Consider the following 21809-nt stretch of genomic DNA (forward strand, 5'->3'; position numbering starts at 1 on the left):
CAATGAATTATGGGCCCGATTCCTTGCACCGTGGGAATGTAGCACTGTTTTATGCCTAAGGGTATTTATCCTTGTAGGATTGTATTGCTATTTTTCTTCTTATCTTTCCTATTACCGTCTCCGATCGGTATCTTATGATTTACCATTGGGTGGTTTATAACTCATGATTTATGATTGGACCTTATGATTTACAATTTATGATTGATCACTTTGTTATTTGTATGTATACTGAAAGCTTATATTTGTATGTACATTCTTTGTATGTCTGTCTGTGTATATTGAAGCTTATGCAGTGGAAGGCAAATTCCTTGTGTTTCCCATCTCACTTGGCCAATAAAGAATTCTCTTCTAATTCTAAAGGCAGTCCTCGACTTACAACAGTCCATTTAGCGACTGTTCAAAGTTACAAAGGCACTGGAAAAAGTGATTCATGACCATTTCCCACACTTTACGGCCCTTAGTCGTAAACCATAGTCATGTGATCAAAATTCAGATGCTTGGAAACTGGTTCATACTTTTGACCGTTGTTGTGTCCCAAGGACATGCGATCCACTTTTGCGACCTTCTGACAAGCAAAGTCCATGGGGGGTTGGGGGGGGAGCCAGATTCGCTTAACAACCGCACTGCTAACTTATCAATGGCAGTGATTCGCTTAACAACCACACTGCTAACTTATCAACGGCAGTGATTCGCTTAACAACCACACTGCTAACTTATCAATGGCAGTGATTCGCTTAACAACCATGGCAAGGAAGGCCGGAAAATGGATCAAAACTCATTTAACAAACGTCTCCCTTCACAGTATAAATTTTGGCCTCGATTGTGCATTGCATTCTAATTCCGTTCCTAAAGTTCTTGATACAGTATTGAGTTTCTACGTAAGTAGTAAATTGTTTGAAGTTCGTTTTTTAGAATTGCTTTACAGTATGCAGATCTGATCAAAATTGCTGTTCTCCTTCCTTCCCCCCCCCGCCCCAAAATGCATAACTAGTCACCTTATATGCCAGTTCTATGAGGAACGACAAACACCAACAGCAATATACGCCTTATGGATGTGCCGTATTTTTATTGTTTTACGTTTCGGGAATACAAACTTGGTAAGCCAGACCGTCTGAAAATATATTCCACTTTGGCTTCCAAGATTCAAATGTTCTCCCATCTGTTCCTATGGAAACGGAGAAGATATTCTAGGATGTATCACTATCAGCTGATTATACTGCAGAGAAATTTCTGGCTTATTTTAAACCCTAACTTGCAAAGATAAGGATTGGGCAAAGTTGTAAATGTCCGTATTATATTATCTTATTTCACAGGACGGGAAAACTTCAACCTAAAAAACCGTCCTTCGGACTCAAACTAAGACAGTTTTGCAAAAGTCTAGGCAAGATCTCGAAGACCGCAGTCACCAACTAGTGGTCCGCGAATTTTTTTTGGAGAAACGAGAAGGAAGGAAGGAAGAAAAGAAGAAGAAGAAAGAAGAAAAAGAAGGAAGGAAGAAAAGAAGGAAGGAGGAAGAAAAAAGAAGGAAGGAAGAAAAAAAGGGAGGAAGAAGAAAGAAAGGAAGAAAGGAGGAGGAAGAAAAGAGGGAGGGAGAAGAAATAGAAGGGAGGAAGAAAGAAAGGAGAAAAAAGAAGGGAGGAAGAAAAAGGAAGGAAGAAAGGGGGGAAGGAAGAAAAGAAGGAAGAGAGGAAGGAAAAGAAGGAAGGGAGGAAGAAAAGAAGGGAGGAAGGAAAGAAAGGAAGAAAAAGGAAGGGAGGAAGAAAAAGGAAGGAAGAAAAGGGGGAAGGAAGAAAAAGAAGAGAGAGGAAGAAAAAGGAAGGGAAGAAGAAAAGAAGGAAGGAAGAAAAAGAAGGGAGGGAGGAAAGAAAGGAAGGAAGAAAAGGAAGGAAGAAATAGAAGGAAGGAGGAAGAAAAGGAAGAAAAGAAAGGAAGGAAGAAAAAGGGGGGAGAAAAAAAGAAGGAGGAAGGAAAAAGGAAGAAAAAGAAGGAAGGAAGAAAAAAGGGAGGGAGGAAGAAAAAGAAGGGAGGAAGAAAAGAAAGGAAGAAAAAGGAAGGGAGGAAGAAAAAGGAAGAAAAGGGGGAAAGAAGAAAAAGAAGGAAGAGGAAGAAAAAGAAGAAGAAGGAAGAAAAAAAGAAGGAAGGGAGGAAAAAAAGAAAGGAAGAAAAAGGAAGGGAGCAAGAAAAAGGAAGGAAGAAAAGGGGGAAGGAAGAAAAAGAAGAAGGAAGGAAGAAAAGGAAAGAAGGAAGAAAAAGAAGGAAGGAAGGAAGAAAAGGAAGGAAGAAATAGAAGGAAGGAAGGAAGGAAGAAAGAAAAGGAAGGGAGGAAGAAAAAGAAGGAAGGAAGAAAAGGGGGAAGGAAAAAAAAGAGGGAAGGAAGGACGAAAAGGAAGGAAGGAGGGAGATTATAATGAGAGTGAGGGAGGGTTTGAGGGAAGTCCTGCCTTGCCACTGACCACCACAGATGCCCCCCCCGACACGAGTGATGTTGAGCTGGCCACGCCCACCCCCTGAGGTCAAACACAACCCAGATGAGGCCCTCAATGAAATTGAGTTTGACCCCGCTGGTACAGACTCTCCTACATGGGTTGGACTAGAAGTCCTCAACTCTCTGGTTCTGCAAGTTTCTGTACGCTCAGTAAAATTAATATTTAAATATTTCATAATTCTGCCTGCTCAGTAAACGAATAAATATTTAAATTTTTCACACCAAGCGGGAAATAATCATGATTTGACATTTCATTTCCACCGTCCTCTGCTTCCCTCTCTCAGTCCCCAAATAGTTTGCCTATTTCTCGGGACGGTCGCGAGGAGCAGATTCGTCTCCTAAATTGATGCGCTGCAAAAATCCATCAACGCATCTGACCAGCAAGCCCTTCGCCCTGACACTTCCCTCTTCCTTTCATCCCCAGATACAATTATAAAGCATTAATAAAGACCTTCCCATGAATCCTTGGGAAGCAAATCGTTGGTCATGCACGACGGGCAAGGAACACCAATAATTCTTTGATTGTTTTGAAGGGCAGGCTAATAGGATAGCCAATTGTTCTAATGATCTGCAATTAATTTCGGAGGGGGAACTTTGCTCATCGTGGTTGCCCCCAACGGCTAATGGAAAGTGAAAAACCTGTGGAACAAGATATCTCACACACAGTACAAGAGAGGAAAAGTAAAGGTTCCCCTCGCACATGTGTGCTAGTCGTTCCCAACTTTAGGGGGCAGTGCTCATCTCCGTTTCAAAGCCGAAGAGCCAGCGTTGTCCGAAGACGTCTCCGTGGTCATGTGGCCGGCATGACTCAACGCCAAAGGCGCACGGAACGCTGTTCCCTTCCCACCAAAGGTGGTCCCTATTTTTCTACTTGCATTTTTTACGTGCTTTCGAACTGCTAGGTTGGCAGAAGCTGGGAAGAGTAACGGGAGCTCACTCCGTTACACGGCGCTAGGGATTCAAACCGCCGAAGTGCCGACCTTTCTGATCAACAAGCTCAGCGTCTTAGCCACTGAGCCACCGCATCCCTTAGTACAAGAAAAGGACAGGGTTGTGTACGCAAAAAGCTGTCTAATTGTCGAGGATTATATAAAAAAAGAGATGTTGGAACTTTAGAAAGAGGGCAGAGAAGAGCAACGAAGATTATTATGGGACTGGAGGATAAAACCTATAAAGAACCGTTGAAGGAATTGGGTTTGACTGGGGTGACATGACAGCAATCTGCCAATATTGAGGGGTTGCCACAAAGAAGTTGGGGGTCAACCTATTTTCCAAAGCACAGGAGGCAGGACAAGAAACAATGGATGGAAACTAATCAAGGAGAGAAGCAATCTAGAATTAAGGAGAAATTTACTGACAGTGAGAACAATTAATCAGTAGAACAACCTGTCTCCAGAAATTGTGAATTCTCCACACTGGAAGATTTTAAGAAGAGACTGGACAGCCATTTGTCTGGAGCAGTATAATGTTTCCTGCCTGAGCAGAGGGTTGGACTAGAAGACCTCCAGGGTCCCTTCCAAACTCTGTTATTCAGGTCACAGAATAAACTAGTTATCTAGAAAAAAATTAGGGCTGAGTTCATAATGCTTTATTGTACTACGTGAGATTAAACTCACTATTTAAAATCAGGAGAAAAGAAAAATACAAATTAATCAATTGATTTGAGAAAAGGAATTGTTTATCATAGGCTCAATTAATATCAGGGAAAGCATAACATTCTGCATTGTCAGATCTAATGTAAGTTAAAAAAAACACATTACAGGCCTGATTTAAAATGAATGGTGCATTTCATACTAATTAATCTCACACTTTCTGCTTCACATTTCTTCTAGTCGCATCGTGTCTAGATTGGTTTCATGCTCATAAATTATGTGCATCAGCCTCGAATTAAAGAAATAAAGGAAATTAGGGGGAAACATCAATCTGTTTTTGATTTGCAATGGATCAAAGCAAGCAACGGCTTAATTTAAAATGAAAGCGCTTCTTTTTAACATTTTGCATACAGTTGAAGCATTCTGCAGTCATGTAATCCCAATTATAATGTATTTTGTGGGTTTGTCACCTTTTCAGCAAGTTTCCAGCAAAAAAACACCCACAGGGACGAAAGGATTAACATTATGACCCCAGAGTACACTTTATGATAGTTAAATATCTATGGAGATTCTCAATCATCCAAGTCATGGTTGCCCCAAGGGTGCTTTTTCAAGAGACAACTGGACTTTGTTTTTTTTCTTTTGAAAACGTTTCGCTTCTCATCCCAGAAGCTTCTTCAGCTCTGACTGGAGGGTGGAGAAGGGAAGGATTTATGTTCCTTGCAGACAGCTGGTCATTTGCATCCTTTTACAGCCCATGATGGCGAATCTATGGTACGCATGCCACAGGTGTCACACGGAGTCATTGGTTAGGGCACGAGAGGCGTTGCCCTGTCAGCTCCAGCACGCATGTGCGCGCTGACCAGCTGACTTCAGCCTTCTTTTTCGGCCGTTTTCCAGCCCCCAGCGGCTTCCCTGGAACGGACTTCCGTTTTGCCCGTTGGGCCGTTTTCCGTGATCCGGAGGCTTCAGGGAAACCGCCTGAAGCCTCCGGGGCGTGAAATATGGCCCTATAGGCAACCCGGAAGTTCAGGAACAGTGACTTCCAGTTTTTTCACCCTCCGGAGGCTTCAGGAGAAAAAAACGGGCCTACAGCCAAACCGGAAGTCACCGTTCCCAAACTTCCAGATTGTCGTAGGGCTGTTTTTCGCCCTCTGGAGTCTTCAGGAAAGACTCCTGAAGCGTGTGAAGGGCCTCTGGGGGTGGGGAGGCCTAGAAAGCCTCTGGAGCCTGGGGAGGGCGAAAAATGGGTCCCACCAAAACTCATTTAACAACTGTCTTGTTTAGCCACAGAATTTTTGGGCTCAGTTGTGGGTCGTAAGTCGAGGACGACATGAATTACTTTCCGGGAAGCAAAACAACACACACTCTTTCTAAGTACCTATCTCATGATAGACCAAGCTACGTGTCTTACGTTACCATGCAAATAAAAGTTGGCTTGAAACTCAGCATTAAGAAAAGTAAGATCATAGCATCTGGCTCTTTCAATTCCTGGCTAATAGATGGGCAAGAATAGAGGAAGTGACAGATTTTAATTTCCTGGGCTCCAAAACACCGCAGCCAAGAAATCAAAAGCCGCTTGCTACTGGGGAGGAAAGCGATGGCAAATCTAGACAGCATCCTAAAAAGCAGACATCACCCTGCCAATAAAAGTGCGTCTAGTCAAGGCTGTGGTTTTCCTAGTTGCAATGGATGGCTGTGAAGGTTGGACCAAAGGAAGTCTGAGCGCCAAAGAATGGAGCCTTTGAACTATGGTGCTGGAGAAGACTCCTGCATTGAGTCCCTTGGACTGCAAGGCCATCCAACCGGTCAGTCCTAGAGGAGGTCAACCCTGCTGCTCTTTAGAAGGCCAGATCCGAAGAGGAAACTCAAAGACTTTGGCCACCTGATGAGAAGGAAGGACTTCCCTGGAGAAGAGCCTCATGCTGGGAACGATGGAGGCAAAAGAAGAAGAAGGGGACGGCAGAGAAGGAGGTGGCTGGATGGAGTCACCGAAGCAGTCGGCGTGAGCTTCAATGGACTCCAGAGGATGGTAGAGGACAGGAAGGCCTGGAGGAACATTCTCCATGGGGTGCTGATGGGTTCGGACACAACTTCGCAACTAACAACAACAACAGGCAATAAAATCTCTTTAAAAACTTTCCAACATTTTAAAAAATTCTGAGCCGTTTATTTTAGCATAACTATACCGGCTCTTTTTATTCCGCTTTAGGAAGGAAATAAAAATAAAATTTTCACCTGAGTCTCTATCCCTTGTTCCAGCAACCGTTTGGCCTGATTTTCACTCGAGTCGAGCTCTTGCGAATGAACAGGAGTTCGTTTTCAATTACCTCAATTCCAGAAAGGTCTATTCCTTGAGAAAGGTAATCTATAAAAAGAATAGAATATTGATGATAATGAGGCCAATTCTGAAAATAGCAGTGAAACAAATTTAGCTTTCTAGGTACTCTGTAATGTCACATTTTCATGCTACCCTTGAGTTATCCTAGAAGGGACAAGAAATATATTAATCAAGACTAAGAAATACCCAACACACCCAATTTAATGCTTTCATTATTTTTAAATATTCCCACTTTTGCTAAAAGAAAGGTAAAGAAATACACTACGGGTTTAAATTTAATTTCGCTGAGTTATCACCCAAAATAAATAAACTAAATCCCCTTCATAATCAAAATTGGCAAACTCACAGCATTCCAGGGTCATGTGGATCACATTTTCACTTAACAACCAGGTCCCTAACTATAATTGCAGCGATTCGCTTAACAACCATGGCAAGGAGGTTGCACACTCACTTAACAAATGTCTCTCTTAGCGACATCAATTTTGGTTGCATTTGGGGTCGTAGGTCAAGGATCACCTACCTTGATTTAAAAAATCAGCGATGCGGTATAAGTTGACTGTTTTATAGTAGCGACTGCTGTTAAACAATCAAATTGGTTTTTATTGAAGAGCAGCTGTGTGATAAAAGTTCCCCACTACTCTTTATAGATCAGGGGTGTTAAACTCATGGCCCTCGGGCCGAATCCGGCCCACAGGATGCTTAAATCTGGCCTGGAAATATAAAGAACCAGCCCACAGCGCCTCTGCTGGCCAAATGGCCGTCGCGGGGCGTCCTTGCGGCCTGTTTTTGGGCCAGAAGAGCGCTGCTGGAGCAAAGGTGAGTTGCTCTCAGTTCGGCCCAGCTTGGGCAAAACCAATAGGAGCAGCAGCGGGAGGCTCCCACCCACCCGGCTGGATGCTTCTGCGCATGCACAGAATTGTCATGCGCACGCAGGAAATGTGCCCAAACTCATACTTAAAAAATTGGCAACCCACCCCTGTGCTGGACCCAGGGGAAGCCGAAAACGGGCCATGTGAGGGCCTTGTGGGGCCTCTGCATAGCCCATTTTTGGCCCGCCGAGTGCCGCAGGAGGCCATTCAGAGCTGAAAACGGGCTGCGCGGGATCCTCGGGGGCCTTTACGCGGTCCATTTTTGACCGCCAGAGTTCTACTGGAGACTAGGAAGGGCAAAAATGGACCTCATGGGGCCTCCGTGTGCCCCGTTTAGCCAGCAGGGTGCTGCAGGAGGCGCCTGTTGCATGCCCCTCCCCGTTCCCTCCCCCTCCTCTCCCGGCCCACAGAGGAGGCTACAATGCAAGAAATCCAGTTTGACACCCCTGTTATAAATAGCTCAACCAATTTTTCACCGTTTTCCTAAATTAGCTAGTCAATCTCTAAAGACGCTGGCCTCGCCCAGGGGCTGCGTTTCTTATAAGAAAAGATTCCTCATCCACTCTTTAAATCGTTCTTCGAGATAAACAACCAAAGAAAGCAAAATAGGCAGAAGTGAACATCAATCATTGTGACACAGACCCGTGCATTCATTGTAAAAGTCATGGCCCAATTCAGTTGCGTGCTGCATCTTTGAATCCGTTTTTTTTTTTACATTTCTTTATTTTTAAATTCCATCGGAAGACGGGCGGCGCGTAGGTATATTTTAAGGAATAAGTATGATTTCGGGTCAAGGTGAGCGCGAAAGTCATTCAAGCGTGCCGGAGCAGCCGCGATGCCAGATTTGGCCGATATATTTTGCACGCACAAGATGTCAGCCTTGCAAACCCCTCATCGGAGGCACTGAACCACAGACGGATTTAATTTAAAGTAGTTTCACTTAAGTCCACGTGAATCTTCGCTGTCAGCTCCTGTCTCCCCGTCTGACTTCTGCTTGTAGCTACAATCCATCAAGCGGCAATTTTATGCCAGATGAGAGTTAGCATTTGGGGGAAATATACAAACGATTAAAAGGGGGGGGGAAACCAAGGAAAAAGGATGCAAAAATAATAATAATAATGGAAGAACCTTTTCTCAAATGCTGTTGTTGGAAGAAATGTCCTTCTGGGTTCGGCTCCAAATGGGGAAAAAGACACTGGAGACATGGAGGCTGCTTGAAAAGGTGGTTTTAATGGTGGACAGGACCACGTGGTTTTGAGGTCCTGAACAGAAAAGGGGGATCACATGCTTCAATGTTGGTGGAGAAAAGAGAAGGAAGGGCTGAGATGCTGAAAGTCCCCTGGTTTTATGCCCCTCTGGCCTTTGATCTTCAGCTTGTATTCTGATTGGTTGTCAGACTCCCATGGGCCCGTGCAGGGTGCGTCTCTAGGCTGCGTTTGAATCCAGGTTTGGGTTGAGTTCTCAGATGCATGTGGCGAGTTGGGTAAAGGGCCAATATTATCATGCCTTAATCCCGTCACTCTGGAGCTGAAGGGGGGAACGCTTTGTTATGTAAAGTGGACTAGCTCAGGCTTTAATGGCCCATTGACAAAGTGGGGGTGGGCAGGAAGCTGCAGGCAGCTATTCTGTCTTTCTAAAACATGTTTCTTCCCTTTTCACATCCAGAGAAATATCCTGCCTTTTCAATATTTCCTAGGATATTTCATTTTTTTTTCTGGGAAAGGGCTGGGTGATAACTTCCTACACTGTCGTTCCACGCCCCACCTAAAACACCGGATAATCTCTACTACCTCCTACCCCTTCTGTCTTCCCACTCCGACGTCTCAAGAGCATCTCAAAAGAACGGTAAACAAAGCACCTGAGCCAAGCTTTTAATCCCAGACTGCAGGTGGCAGAAATGTTGGAGAAACTTCGCTAAGGAAGCAATTGTTCTATTGCCATTCACAGAAATGCTGAAGTCGAGCCAGGGAATATATACCTACAAATATAAGAGGCTGCGGTTGCCTATCCATAAAGCTAGAAGCAGAAAATGCAAAACCTACTTGTACTAATGGGCAGGGGAGGGCAGAATAAATGGGATGGGATGGGATGAAATATGAATAGAATAGTGAATGGAATGGAATTGGATGGGATGGAAAATATATGATATGATATGATGATATGAACGATGATAATGGAGGGGAGGACGGTAAGAGAAGAGAAATATAAGAGAACAGGAGAGGAGAAATAGAAGTGAAGCAGGAGGGGAGAGAAGAAGAAAGAGGAGGGGAGGGAGCAGGGGGGAATGGAAGAGAAGAGAAAAGAAAGAAGAGGAGGGGAGGGGAGAGGAGAGGAGAAATAGAAGAGCAGAGAAGGAGAGGTGAGGAGAAGAGAGAGGAGAGGGGTGAGGAAAGGACGAGAGGAGAGGAGAGGGGAGGGAAGGGAGAGGGGAGAGGAGAGGTGAGGAGAGATGATGAGGGGGGAGGTGAAGTGAGGTGAGGAGAGGTGAGGAAAGGAGAGGGGGGAGAGGGGAGGGAAAGAGGGGTGAGGAGAGGAAGGGGAGGAGAGGGAAGAGGAGGGGAGAGGAGAGGTGGGAAGAGGGGAGGAGAGGGGAGGTGAAGTGATGTGAGGAGAGGGGAGGGAAGGGAGAGGTGAGGAGAGGAGAGGGAAGGGAGAGGGAGGGGAGAGGAGAGGAGAGGGGCGTGGTGAGGAGTGGTGAGAAGAGGGGAGGAGCGGGGTGAAGAGAGGGGAGAGGAGAGGGAGAGGGGAAGGGAGAGGGGAGAGGAGAGGTGAGGAGAGGGGAGAGGAGAGGTGAGGAGAGGAGAGGTGAGGAAAGGAGAGGGGAAGGGAGAGGGGATGGGTGAGGAGAGGGGAGGGAAGAGGAGAGGGAAGAGGAGAGGGGAGAGGAGAGGTGAAGAAGAGGAGAGGTGAGGTTAGGTGGGGAGAGGGGAGGGGAGGTGAGAGGAGGGGAGGTGAGAGGAGAGGGGAGTGGACCTATGGTGAGGAGAGGGGAGAGGAGAGGAGAGGAGAGGTGAGAAGAGGGGAGGAAAGGGGAGGTGAAGTGTGAGGAGAGGTGAGGGGAGAGGAAAGGAGAGGTGAGGGGAGAGGAAAGGAGAGGTGAGGAGAGGTGAAGTGAGGTGAGGAGAGGAGAGGGGAAGGGAGAGGGGAGAGGAGAGGGGAGTGGTGAGGAGAGGGGAGTGGTGAGGAGAGGGAAGAGGAGAGGGAGATGGGAGAGGAGAGGTGAGAAGAGGTGAGGAGAGGTGAGGTGAAGTGAGGTGAGGAGAGGGAGAGGATCTGTCAAGGAATCTGTCTCTTACTGTTGTAAGTGGAGGACTTCCTGTTATGGATTAGAAAGCCCACCTTACTTTGACAGCCCTAATTCATTTGGTCAACAGATGGAAATAATTCAGAGAGCTTTTCTTATTGTGGTTCGGGCCTTTTCCTCTTCCCAATCTCCTGATGAAAGGCAATTCTCTTTTGTTTTTGTCGTCGGAGGAAAAAAGGGCAGCGTCGCCTTTTCAGAGTTACCTGTTGGCGCCTTTGTTCCTTCGCTGAGCAGCTGGGTCTTCTTCTTCTTTCTTCTTTTTTAATTTTATTTTTTATTTCATTTTGTTTTGAACTCGGCAAAGCATGGCAAGAATAACAAAGAGAGCTCCTTTTAGCTGCCTTCGGCTCGTTCTGGGCTTTGAAGCTGGTGAGACACAAGCTTCACAATAGAGGACCCGGGTGTGTATTATTTTATCATGAACTGGTCCTTTTTCACAATCCCTATGCATCGCCTTTCTTTCTTTCTTTTAGATCTTCACTAAGCCTTCTTTTTTTTGTGGTTAGCCTCATCAGTTTCTTCTGTCATCTATTTTTTCCTCCTACATAGAATTGTTTGCAGTTATAATGTGCTTTCTTTAGCAAACCTATCTTTTTGATCTTCTTTTCCTGGTAGTTTCTTTCATCACAGAAGCTTACTTATCATTCGCTTAATTGACCAATATCTGGTTTTTCCAAAGCTCAACATACACGTTGAATCTATCTATCTATCTATCTATCTATCTATCTATCTATCTATCTATCTATCATCTATCTATCATCTACCTACCTACCTACCTACCTACTATCTATATCTACCTACCTACCTACTATCTACCTACCATACTACCTACCTATCTACCTTCCCTCCCTCCCTCTCCTATCTATGTATATATCTATGATGTATGTATGCCATGTATGTATGTATGTATGTATGTATGTAGTTATGTATCTCACCTATCTATCTATCTATATATCTATCTATCTATCATCTACCTACCTACCTACCTACCTACCTATATCGATCTCTGTCTGTCTGTCATTCCTCTATATCTATCTATCTATCTATCTATCTATCTTCTATCTATCTATCTATCTATCTACTACCTACTACCTTATCGATCTCGGTCTGTCTGAATGTCTGTCTATCTATCTATCTATCTATCTATCTATCTATCTATCTATCTATCTATCTATCTATCTATCTATCTATTACATACATACTATCTACCTACTACCTACCTACCTATCTACCCCTCCCTCCCTCCCTCCCTCTCTCTCTCCCTATGTATCTATGTATGTATGTATGTATGTATCTATCTATCTATCTATCTATCTATCTATCTATCTATCTATCTATCTATCTATTATCTATCCACTCCATCCATTATTCTATTTATCTGTCTGTCTGTCTGTCTGTCTGTCTATCAATCAATCTACCTACCTACCTACCTACCTACCTACCTACCTATCTACCCTCCATCTATCTATCTATCTATCTATCTATCTATCTATCTATCTATCATCTATCTATCTATCTATCTATCTCTGTCTATCATCTCTATCTACCTACCTACCTACCTATACCTACCTACCTATCTACCCTCTATCTATATCTATCTAATCTATCTATCTATCTATCTATCTATCTATCTATCTATCTACCATCTATCATTCTACCTACCTACCCTACCTATCCCGTTTCCCCCAAAATAAGCCCTCCCCGAAAATATTTGCAACACAGCAGCAGCAGCCATGGGGTAACCATGCTCACCGCCTCTGCACTTCAAAATAATAAGACCTCCCCAAAAATAAGGCCAAGCGCTTATTTCGGAGGTCAAAAGGTCAAATAAGGCCCTGTCTTATTTTCGGGAAAACATGGTAGACAGACAGACTAACAGACAGACAGATGATGACAGATAGCTGGATGGACGAGCAGACAGATGGACTGACAAATGAATGGATGGATAGATGGATGGAAGGATGTATAGAAAGACAAACAGAGATAAATGATATAGATAGGTGATATAGACAGACAGATAGGTGATGATGGATATCCCTATCTATCTATCTATCTATCTATCTATCTATCTATCTATCTATCTATCTATCAACCTACCTACCTACCTACCTACCTACCTACCTACCTACCTACCTACCTACCTTCCAGTTTGTTCGTAGGGTAGGTTTAAGCCCTCCGGAGGCTTCGGGGAAGCCTCTTGAAGCCTCCAGAGGGCCTCCGGGGGAGAGGAGGCTGTTTTTGCCCTTCCCAGGCTCCTATAAAGCCTCTGGAGTCTGTGGAGGGCGAAAAAAAAACATGCAAAAGATGGGGGGGGACAGTGCCTCTCATGCGTGCATACGCACTAGGGGGGTGTCGCACGTTGCATTATGAAAACCTCACAAACTTTCCTCAAACGTAGGAAGCAGACGGACTGCTCATTCTCATAGCGACTTTAACATTAAGCCAAATGAGCCATCAGCTCAAATCATATCCTGGAACATGATTAATGCACAAATAGTTGCATTTCACAGTGTGGGTAAGAATACGGCCTTTTAAAAAAATCATTTTTATGGTGCGTTTTTAAGCATTTACAACATCGCCACTTTAAATGCAACGTCCTAAAAGAAAAAGACTGGAAAAAATGAAAGGGGAAAAAAAAGAGCCTTTATGAAATTCTGAACGCATCTTGAAAAAAAAAAGGCAAATTACATTAAGGAACAACGTGCTAAGACATTGGTTTCTAACACACTGCCAAGAGAAATCCTATCCGGAGCAGTGGCACAGCTGTTATTTTCCTGCAAGTGCTCGGTTCTGTTTTCGCTGGTGCATTTGTGCCTGTTACTCCTGGCTCTCTTTCCAAATTAGCATTGTTCAATTTCTCATGTTGTTGTTGTTGTTGTTGTTTGTTGTTATTATTATACAATTGTATCACAGCGGCCAGTTGTTTCGCCGGGATTTGGCATTGGTTACTAGTCGGGCCCCACCAGGGGCCTAGGACATCGTAACGTATTTTCGTTATATGCGTGCAGATCCAAGCAGTGCGGCTTTTTGCATTTGACTGATGGTGATTTTGTCAATTTTAACTGTTTTAAATGTAATCCAGTGCTTTTGGAATAGCACCCAGTGTGCCAATTACCACTGGAATTACCACTGCTGGTTTGTGCCATAGTCGTTGAATTTCGATTTTTAAGTCCTGGTATCTTGCGATTTTTTTCATGTTCCTTCTTGGCGACCCTGCTATCACCTGGTATTGCGATGTCTATGATTGTGACCTTATTTTTCTCAACCAGTGTGATGGTCTGGTGTATTATGCGCCAGTATTTTGTCCATTTGTATACGGAAATCCCACAAGATCTTGACCATCTGATTTTCGGTGACTTTTTCAGGCTGATGTTCCCACCAGTTTGTTGCTGTTTTAATATTATAATTTTTGCACAAATTTCCAATGGATCATTGTGCTACTGAATTATGCCGCAATTTATAATCAATTTATTATTATTATTATTATTATTATTATTATTATTTTGATAGCCATGATAGTTGGCTCCGCCCTTAGCGGAATCCGCCTTCGGCTCGCCATTTCTTCTCCCGAAAGAAGCCCCGTTTTCATTTTAAGGAATCCTGCTATAAAAGCCCAGTCTAAAATCAAGCAGGAGAAAGAAAAGAAACAGAAGACGAAATGCACTTGCGACAGTCGTCTTATTCTTTAACGGTGATCCTCGACTTCACTTAGTGACTGTTCAAAGTTACAACAGCAAAAGTGATTTATCACTATTTTCACACTTCTGATCGTTGCAGCGTCCCCATGGCGGTCTAATTAAAATTCAGACACTTTGCAACTGACTCACGTTTATGACGGTTGCGGTGTCTCGGGGGGTCACGAGACCCCCTTTTGCAACCTTCCGACAAGCAGGGTCAACGGGGAAGCCCGATTCGCTTAACAACGGTGTGACTAACTTAACAACTGCAATGATTCGCTCAAGAACTGTGGCAAGAAAGGCTGTAAAATGGGAGGGGGGGACTCAATGTTTCGCATAGCAACATAAATTTGGGACTCAATTGTGATCGTAACTCGAGGACTACTTGCATAGAAGGGAAGGGCCAGGAAGAAATATTTTTAATGTTGAAACGTTAAGAGGGAAGCCAGATTTCGTTAACCACCGTGCTGCTAACTTAACAACTGCAGTGAATCACTTAACAACGGGAAATGTGGGGCTCGTAACCTGAGGTCTACCTGTATTTCTCCCCAACAGCTTTGAAATAAAATAATACACTCTTCTTTCAAAGGTTGCAAACTTCAAGGACAAAACCCACCAGTAAAAATTGTCCATCTGTGTAGAAATCTACAATCATTAAGTGAATCTAATTATATGGCTGTCAGAACGGCACTATTTGCCAATTCCTCTTCCATGTCCATTTTTAGATCTGGCAATTCTGCTGGGCCAAAGCTATCGACAAAGGCTATTTTGTGTGATGCATCGGGAAATGTTCCTCTGAACTTCTAGTTCTGCAAAAACCAGAGAAGGGCTGTCGCTTTTCATTAGCCACTTTCTAAGAATAAAGGTAATTAAGAAAGAAAATAATACCTAGGTGTTGTGACCCAGCAGGAGCCGTTGGAGCTGCCACCAGGGGGCCCTATGAGTCGGATGTGGAGGACCCTGGACAGGGTTCCAACTCCGAGCAGGGCGCAGAAAGACTGGTTGGCCACCAGGTAGCGCCTGAGCCTTAGACTAGTGGGGAGGAGACAAAGGGTAGAGTGTCCAGAAGCCACAGTGAGTTGTTCCTGGATGCACGCCATCGAAGAGCTATTCGGCATCAGGAACAATTACGCAAGTACAGGACGTAATTGTGCTCAGCTGATGGTCATTAGGCTCCTCTCCAGACTATAAAAAAGACTGCTTGTGACACGCCCTTCTCGCAGAAGACAACGCATTGACTAAAGAGAACGTAACTAACTTGTCAGCTGGATTGTAAGGTCCTTACTGTTTGTTTGCGGAATGCAGATCTGTACACTGGGGAACAAAACAGCCACTTCACAAACGCATGGCACAACATAGGAGATCAAACCCACCGGGAGTAGATTCCGCAGCCCATCTGCGTTTAAAAAGACCACGGCCACCCTTTTGGAAGACACAAAGTCCGTAAAATGGGGCAACCTTCACTTACCGCTTCTCACTTAGCAACAGGAATTTGGAGCTCATATAAGAAGTCTACTAGACCTTACTTCACAAATCTACCGACCCAAAATTCATCACAAAACACGGGCTTCTAAAAAGTTTGCCTAACAAGCAAAGTTCTCTACGATAAGAGGGGGGGGGAAATCATATTCAACATTTTCCTTTATTTGGTCGATTTTGTTAATGACATACCATTCCTGATTTATGATGTAAAAAGAAATGAATAGCAATAGCAGTTAGCAATAGCAGTTAGACTTATATACCGTCTCATCTCTTCTTAAAAGCCTCCAGTGATGGAGAAGGAAGGAAGGAAGGAAGGAAGGAAGGAAGGAAAACAGCATAACAATAGCAATAGCAGTTAGACTTATATACCTCTTCACAGGGCTTTCAGCCCTCTCTAAGCGGTTTACAGAGTCAGCATGTCGCCCCCACAGTCTGGGTCCTCATTTCACCCACCTCGGAAGGATGGAAGGCTGAGTCAACCTTGAGCCGGTGAGATTAGAACCGCTGAACTGCAGATAAGCAGTCAGCTGAAGTGGCCTGCAGTACTGCACCCTAACCACTGCGCCACCTCGGCTCTCTGAAACGGGGGGGGGGGGGGCAAATAGTTTTCACGATGGGCTCATGTTGTCCTATCTAATTTTACAAACTGTTGCAAAAGCCAGCCAAGCTGTCAAGCTGGCCAAATGTAAATATTTTCTCTTCGTGTATGGATAGCACCTTGATTTATATGAGCACTTAAAGTGCTGTTTTTTTGACACTTAACGATTCACTTGATATAGGCCAACATAACAGAACATAACAGAGTTCTACAATACTTTCCAAAATAGCTCCTTTAAGGAAATAAAATAGAGATGATTTAAAAAAAAAATGTAAAGAGACCAAGTTCTCGGTCTAGGACATTATTTGAAGAGATTAAAGATGAAGACTGTCAAAAGTTTTAAAAAAAGAAGGAATATATGTTTGGTTTACGATCAAGAACAAAATCGATAAGGACTCTCTTAATGGACTTTCTCTGACATTAAAATTGAAACGGGGCTTAAAAGATTTGTTTATACATAAGAGACGGATATATGGAAGGGTTTTTTGGTGTAGGAGATAAATTACTACCATTGTTTATACTTCTTGTAATGAAGAAGTAAGTATTATTATTATATATAAAGAGCCAGCGCTGTCCGAAGACGTCTCCGTGGTCATGTGGCTGGCGTGACTCAATGCCGAAGGCGCACGGAACGCTGTTACCTTCCCACCAAGGGTGGTCCCTATTTTTCTACTTGCATTTTTTACGTGCTTTCGAACTGCTAGGTTGGCAGAAGCTGGGACAAGTAACGGGAGTTCACTCCGTTACGCGGGCGCTAGGGATTCAAACCGTCAAACTTTCTGATCGACAAGCTCCGTGTCTTAGCCTCTGAGCCACCGTCACTTTCCTTACCGGTTGGCAAATGTAAGTACACACACATACACGCACCTCCATGGCATGCTCTTTTTGGCGAAAAAGGGGGCTTAACGGGATGCGGTAGAGCTGGGACGGGTGGTTGGGGCCACCCGGGATCTCCCCTACCGCGAACCGGTCTGAACCGGTAGAATACCACCTCAGCCTATAGAATGAGTAGCAGTGGTGGGTTTCAAAAATTTTTGGAACCCACTCTGTGGATGTGGCCTCCTTTGTGGGAGTGGCTTGCCGGTCATGTGTTTTCTTTCTTTCTCCCCCCCCCTCTCTTTTTCCTTCCTTTTGTCTCTCTGTCCCTTTTTTCTTTTTTTCTTTCATCTCTCACTCTCTTTCTTTCTTTCTTTCTTTCTTTCTTTCTTTCTTTCTTTCTTTCTTCCTTCCTTTCTCTCTCTCTCTCTGTCAGTCTCTCTCTCTCTCTCTCTCTCTCTCTCTCTCTCTCTGTGTGTGTGTGTGTGTGTGGCAGTGGTGCAGGGGTGGGTTTCAACCGGTTCGCGGCGGTCCCTGCGAACCGGTTGGTCGCCGAACCCGGAAGTAAGTAACTTCCGGGAATGGCGAAGGGCGCGCCCGCCTGCCCGCGGTCCTTACCCGGTTTTGACGAGTTCTGCGCTTCCACGCATGTGCAGGACGCATACAGCGCCTGCGCGATCGTCCAGGAGCAGCTGGAGCGTCGCGCAGACGCTAGTACGCATGTGTGCACTGCGCGCATGCAAGAGGACGCCGCCGGCCCCGTTCCAACCGAACCGATTGGAACGGGGCGAGAAACCCACCCCTGCAGTGGTGGGTTTCAAAAATTTTTGGAACCTCTTCTGTAGGTGTGGCCTGCTTTCCGGGTCCACTGGTGGAACCTCTTCTAACCGGTTCTGTAGATTTGACGAACCGGTTCTACCGAATAGGTGCAGACTGGTAGGAACCCACCTCTGGTGAGTAGACTTTTCTCAGAAAAAGACAGTTGCGTAAGGAACGAGGAGATGCGCCACGAAAAGGCTGTGATAGCTAGCGAGCAGCTGGTTGAATTGGACCCAGATTCCTACAAGTAACCAAAGCAACTCTTGCAAAATTAAAATAACTGTTTTTCTAGCAGTTCTGGCTTTCATTCAGAGAGGACACTTCCTGACATCTGTATCGGAATAACATATCCACCTCCATCCAAACCGCCCAGTGAAAAATCCGATCGGGTGTTTCTGCTTCACTTAATGGGCTCATTACAGGGCAACCACGCAGCGGAGGGGGCGGCGGGGGGACGGACGATTAACAAGGCATAATTTTAGATTAATGGATTCTTCAACAGGCAATTGCCCAAAATATTATTCATCGCCGAGATCTAACGGCGCATCCGGATTCAGCCGAGACCTAAATGCACATCCCACCGTCTTGTTTTATGGATAATTAGCAACTCTGGTGGGAATCGTTCAGCGTAGACGCTTCCCCGGCTGGGTGAGCAGAACAGCCCCCCAAAAATCTTCGGCTGGGGCCACAAAACAGCCACCCCAGTTCTGCAGTTGCCTTGAAGCAGCCCTGAAGAAGAGACCCCCCGAAGGGCGCTTCACGCTGGGCGCTATCCAACCAAATGAAATTCAAGGGTGTAAAAAGTAAGGCTCACACATTTAGGCCAGAAAAACAAAATGTACAGTATAGGGTCAGTGATGGCTTTTCCGGACCGACTGCCCAAACTCCCCAAATTTAATGCAAGCCCACGCGCATGCATATGTGCCCCCCCGGATATGCGCGCGTGCTCCCCCTCGCATGTGCCCGTGCTTGTGTGCATAACACCCATGCATGCACCCCCCACATGTCCCTACGTCTAACTACCGTGAATGCGTATAGAACCCCCTGCGCATGTGTGCACGAGCCCCCTGCATGCACCTCCTGTGCATGCGTGCAAACCCACCAACTCACGCACCGCTCTCCGTGCAAGGCACAACACAGAAGGCCAGCTGGCTGGTGGGAGGGGTACGTGCATGCACATGGGAGCTGAACTGGGGCGGCAGCTCACGTGCCATGAGAGAGGTATAGGTGGCACCTCCCTCAATAGTAGCAACTGTGAGAGGGATCTTGGAGTCCTAGTGGACAACCATTTAAATAGGAGCCAGCCGTGGGCAGCAGCTGCCAAAAAAGCCAACATAGTTCTAGGCTGCATCAACAGAGGGAGAGAATCAAGATCATGTGAAGGGTTAATGCCACTTTATAATGCCTTGGTAAGGCCACACTTGGAATACGGCATCCAGTTTTGGTCATCACAATGTAAAAAAGATGTGGAGACTCTAGAAAGAGTGCAGAGAAGAGCAACAAAGAGGATTAGAGGACTGGAGGCTAAATCATATGAACAACGGTTGCAGGAACTGGGTATGTCTAGTTTGATGAAAAGAAGGACCAGGGGAGAGATGATAGCAGTCTTCCAATATCTCAGGGGCTGCCACAAAGAAGAGGGAATCAAGCTAGTCTCCAAGGCACCTGAGTATAGAACAAGAAGCAATGGGTGGAAACTAATCAAGGAGAGAAGCAACTTAGAACTGAGGAGAAATTTCCTGACAGAACAATGAATCAGTGGAACAGAAATTGCCTCCAGAAGTTGTGAATGTCCCAACACTGGAAGTCTTTAAGAAGATGTTGGATAGCCATTTGTCTGGAATGGTATAGGGTTTCCTGCCTAGACGGGGTTGGACTAGAAGATCTCCAAGGTCCCTTCCAACTCTGCTATTCTATTTCTATTTCTATTCTATTCTATTCTATTCTATTCATCTCTTCTTTGCTCGAAGCATTGCCCTGCATAGGATTTTTGCCTGGCTAAATGAAAAAAATGCAGGTAGTCCTCGGTTTACGACCGCAAGGGCGCCCGACGTTTCTGTTGCTAAGTGAGACTGTTATTAAGTGGCATTTGTCCCATTTTACGACCTTCCTGCCTTGACTTTGCTTGTCAGAAAGTCTCAAAGGACCCCAGGACAATGGGACCATCATCAAATTAGGCCAGTTGCCACACGTCTGAAGTTTGATCAAGCAACCGGGATGCTCCAATGGTCGTTAAGTGTGGAAAACGGTCACAAGTCGCTTTTTGTCAGTCCCGTTGCAACTCTGAACAGCACACAAACTGTTATAAACCAAGGACTACCGTAATTTTCAGATTATAAAATGCACCTGACTATAAGACACACCTAAATTTAGAAGAGAAAAATAAATAAAAAAAGGTTTTTGGCCTCTGCGTGCTTCATTTTTGACCCTTTTTTGGAGCCTTTTATCTACCCATTTTAAAGGCTTTTGGATGTTTTTGAGGGGGTTTTTGGTCCGTTTTTTTTTGGGGGGGGGTTGTTTTTGAGGGGCATTTTGGTCCATTTTTGAGGTTTTTTTCAGCCCACTTTTGAGGCTTTTTTTTCAGCCCATTTGTGAATCTTTTCCAGCCCGTTTTTGAGGCTTTTTTTTGGTCCATTTTTGAGGCTTTTTCAGCCCGTTTTTGAGGTTTTTTTCAGCCCATTTTTGAGGAAAAAATGGCCAAAAAAGCCTCAAGATGCCCCCCCCCCCAAAAAAAACAGCCTGAAAAAGGAGTGTACGGAGGCCACAAAATGGCTCGCGGGTGGATGGGGCTTCAGCAATATTCAGTCTATGAGACACACAGACATTTTCACCCCCTTTTGGGAAACAAAAAAGTGTGTCTTACAGTCCGAAAAATACGACATGTGTATTGCCTTGATAAATAAGGAAAATAATTGAATGGCCACAAAAACAAAAAGGAATTAAGAATAAAGATATGGACAGAGGAAGGGTTTTTTTTTTAAAAAAGAGAGAGAGAAAATCCAGGCATAAGAACATTATTCAACGGCTCCTACCAAAGATTCAGATGAAATTCAAGTTATTTCCCAGTGCATTCCAAATATTGTGGACCTCCCTGGCCCACTAGAAGATGGGTTAATTAATTTTTTTTTTTTAAAAAAACTTTACTTAGTGTATCTATGGAGATTCTCACTCATGATGGTTCTCAAAGATGCTTTTTTTTCTGAGAGGCAACTGGACTTTCTGATTTTTCTTTGAAGATATTTCGCTTCTCATCCAAGAAGCTTCTTCAGCTCTGACTGGATGGTGGGGAAGGGAAGGATTTATATTCCTTGCAGACAGCTGGTCATTTGCATCCTTTTAGAGGGCCGTTGAGGCCACTTGGAGGTTTATCTGTGTCCTTAAGGTCACCTGAGTGGTGCAAATGGTTCCTGTAGTCTGCAATTATATATTTGTAAAAAAAAAAAAAAAAAAGAAAAACCAAAAGTCCAGTTGTCTCTTGAGGGAAAAAAAAGCACCTCTGGGATTTCCTTAGTGTAAATATCACAGGTATCTTTGGTCCATATACCAAATGAATGAACCATTGGGACCCCCTATATCAAAACAACTTTATGCGCGGCCAGAAACTGAAAATAAGATTTAACACATCACAAGTCCTTCCAGCAAATGGTTTCGGATGAGATCTGCCTATGTGGGACAGATTGGGGTAGATTGTAGGAGTGATGCCGAAATATAATTCTATCCTATTTTATCTGTATCGCAAATTATTGCATTCTATTCCAATTTCATTTTGGACTGTGTCTTATTCCATCTGAAATCGTATTTTATTCCAGATCCACTTTAAATCATG

The 21809-nt window shown here is 44.5% G+C and overlaps 1 protein-coding gene across 1 annotated transcript in view; it reads right to left on the reverse strand.

Moving 5' to 3' along the window:
- The window catches only part of COG5 (component of oligomeric golgi complex 5), a 132764-nt gene that overhangs the window by 76608 nt on the left and 34347 nt on the right, over nucleotides 1–21809 (reverse strand). Inside the window, 2 exon segments of the mRNA XM_032221701.1 lie at nucleotides 6316–6362; nucleotides 6365–6445. Coding sequence (XP_032077592.1) covers nucleotides 6316–6362; nucleotides 6365–6445 — 128 coding nt within the window.

Source organism: Thamnophis elegans, chromosome 7 (assembly GCF_009769535.1).
Source record: "Thamnophis elegans isolate rThaEle1 chromosome 7, rThaEle1.pri, whole genome shotgun sequence".
Lineage (NCBI taxonomy): Eukaryota > Metazoa > Chordata > Lepidosauria > Squamata > Colubridae > Thamnophis > Thamnophis elegans.